This window comes from Acanthisitta chloris, unplaced genomic scaffold (genome assembly GCF_000695815.1).
Source record: "Acanthisitta chloris isolate BGI_N310 unplaced genomic scaffold, ASM69581v1 scaffold39362, whole genome shotgun sequence".
Lineage (NCBI taxonomy): Eukaryota > Metazoa > Chordata > Aves > Passeriformes > Acanthisittidae > Acanthisitta > Acanthisitta chloris.
The window spans coordinates 573-1,619 of NW_008661725.1; the positions used below are offsets into that span (position 1 = coordinate 573).

The 1,047-nt window shown below is 46.9% G+C and overlaps 1 protein-coding gene across 1 annotated transcript in view; it reads left to right on the plus strand.

Annotated features, from left to right (window-relative positions):
• Window positions 1-852: 852 nt before the first annotated feature.
• Window positions 853-1,047, plus strand: part of CIZ1 (CDKN1A interacting zinc finger protein 1) — a gene marked incomplete at its 5' end in the record, with an annotated part of 16,670 nt that continues 16,475 nt past the window's right edge. The window contains one exon of the mRNA XM_009070322.1: window positions 853-968. Within this exon, the coding sequence (XP_009068570.1) occupies window positions 853-968 (116 nt within the window). The remainder of the gene's footprint in view (window positions 969-1,047) is intronic.

A 1,047-nucleotide genomic window follows, 5' to 3' on the forward strand; every position in this document is an offset into this window, starting at 1 on the left:
CCTTTAAAAGTATGCTTTTTGTGATATAAATATCCCAGCTCTGAGACTGGAACAATCTAGAGCAGCCACGGTGAGAATGAGCTGCTGTGAATTCTGCTAAGAGGGTCTGGGTTTTTTTTGTTAGGGTGGATATTTCGATCCGTGTTTGTACCTCTTTTCAGCCCTGACAGATTTAGCTGTGTCAGCAGTCGTGCTTAGAGGTGGGCCTGACCTTGCAATCGCCTGGAGAAGTGCCTGCCAGTTTCTTCAGACTTTTCTCTCACGCCTGCTCCACCCTCCTTAGGACTGGAGAGTTCTTCTCCGCTCCCTTCTTCCTCCTTCCTCCTCGTGTTTGAAACATGAAGGCCCTGCTTTATTTTTCCATCTGGTTCTTGCAGTTAGGGGGCACCACTGACAGTTCTGACCTGTCTGGCTCCGTGTGGGAGGTGTTGATTTGGGGAAAAATGTGCTTTAAGCTACTGAGAAAACTCCCTGGTTTTTTAGGGCTTCTTTTTTGTTGTCGTGTTAAATGTGGCTGCTGATCTAGATCGCTCATTTCTCCTGACGAGTGCTGCATAATCCTGTGGAACTGCAGTCAGCTCCTGGGCTTTTTTTATGCTGCTTGAGAGGCTCTATGTGGGCTTGGTGCTAAAGAGTTCTCTCTGACCTCAAATTCTTTGATAGACAATCTGTCAGCTCTGGAAATTCCAGGAGAGTGGAAGAAAGAGGATACAGTGCCGCTGCATGGTGTCTTTTCATGCACGTATAGCAGCATTTCAGCGCTTTGCCCCTCTCTTTTATACTTGTTAGCTGCCTGGAATTGAAAGATGCCGTTTTTATTGGGGTTTTTATGATTAATGCCTTCTTTTCCAGGGGTTTGCCGCCACCGCAGCAGCAACAGATGCTGAGCTTACGGGCAACAAATCAGCCTTCTCTGCTCAATGCCAATCCCATGCTTCAGCGAGCCTTACTCATGCAGCAGATGCAAGGTACTGTCGTTATGGGAAACGCTGACTTACTGGAGTTATTTAATCATCCTCACGGACTGAAAACATAGCATGGCTATTT